Source organism: Teleopsis dalmanni, chromosome 1 (assembly GCF_002237135.1).
Source record: "Teleopsis dalmanni isolate 2A chromosome 1, ASM223713v2, whole genome shotgun sequence".
In the NCBI taxonomy this organism is placed as follows: Eukaryota; Metazoa; Arthropoda; class Insecta; order Diptera; family Diopsidae; genus Teleopsis; species Teleopsis dalmanni.
In genome coordinates, this window is record NC_051846.1 from 149,746,151 (window position 1) to 149,746,874 (window position 724).

Here is a 724-nt window from a genome sequence, read left to right on the forward strand (position 1 = left end):
TTTAATTAATTTGTTTTTAAATTAAATAGAATTTTTTTTCACTTTCATGCAACGGCAAAAATTATTGCTGACTCACATGGCGTATGAGTTATTATTTTTATTTGCGTTCATGAAGTGTGAAAAATGTATTCATAATTTAAATCCATTAATAATTTCTTTATATATAATTAATTGCATTAATTACTTTGATGAGTTTCAACACTACCTACTCCCACAATGATATTACATAAATGTATATTTTTAACTTAATTTTCAAAATAAATCAACATCTAAAAATAGGCATTTATAAAGCATTTATTCAGCTTTATTGACTCATTTATCCACATTCTCACACAGATCATATACTTACTGTATCTTATAATAAATTTGTTAATGTGGTTTATGTGAACTTACCTGCAATATTTTACAACGGTTCTTCTCACAACTGTCGTCCACACAAGGCTGGTACATGCCCAACGTAATGCAATTCAGTAGTATCACCATTATTGAGATACGCTCGAACCATGTGTTAAATGGAAAATGGAAAATCAATAAATATTAAAATACAGTTAAGGAAAACCAAGAATTGTGTACAAATAGTTGCGGGCAGGAGTTCCGTGCAGTTCAGTACAGTTCAGTACAGTTCACTTAGGTTGAGTTGTGGTCAGCTCGGAATAAATAATTACATTATTCCATTGTGTATGTACATAAATTTATCTGATATGCGGATAAATTAATGTCACAC

At 29.4% G+C, this 724-nt stretch overlaps 1 protein-coding gene across 1 annotated transcript; it reads right to left on the minus strand.

The window, feature by feature from the left end:
• Positions 1 to 393: 393 nt before the first annotated feature.
• Positions 394 to 500, minus strand: LOC119667924 (voltage-dependent T-type calcium channel subunit alpha-1I-like; the record flags this gene model as incomplete). Its single annotated transcript, XM_038077278.1, is given in 1 exon segment — positions 394 to 500. A coding segment is annotated over 1 exon segment (90 nt), but the record flags the coding sequence as incomplete, so codon positions are not given.
• Positions 501 to 724: the final 224 nt, after the last annotated feature.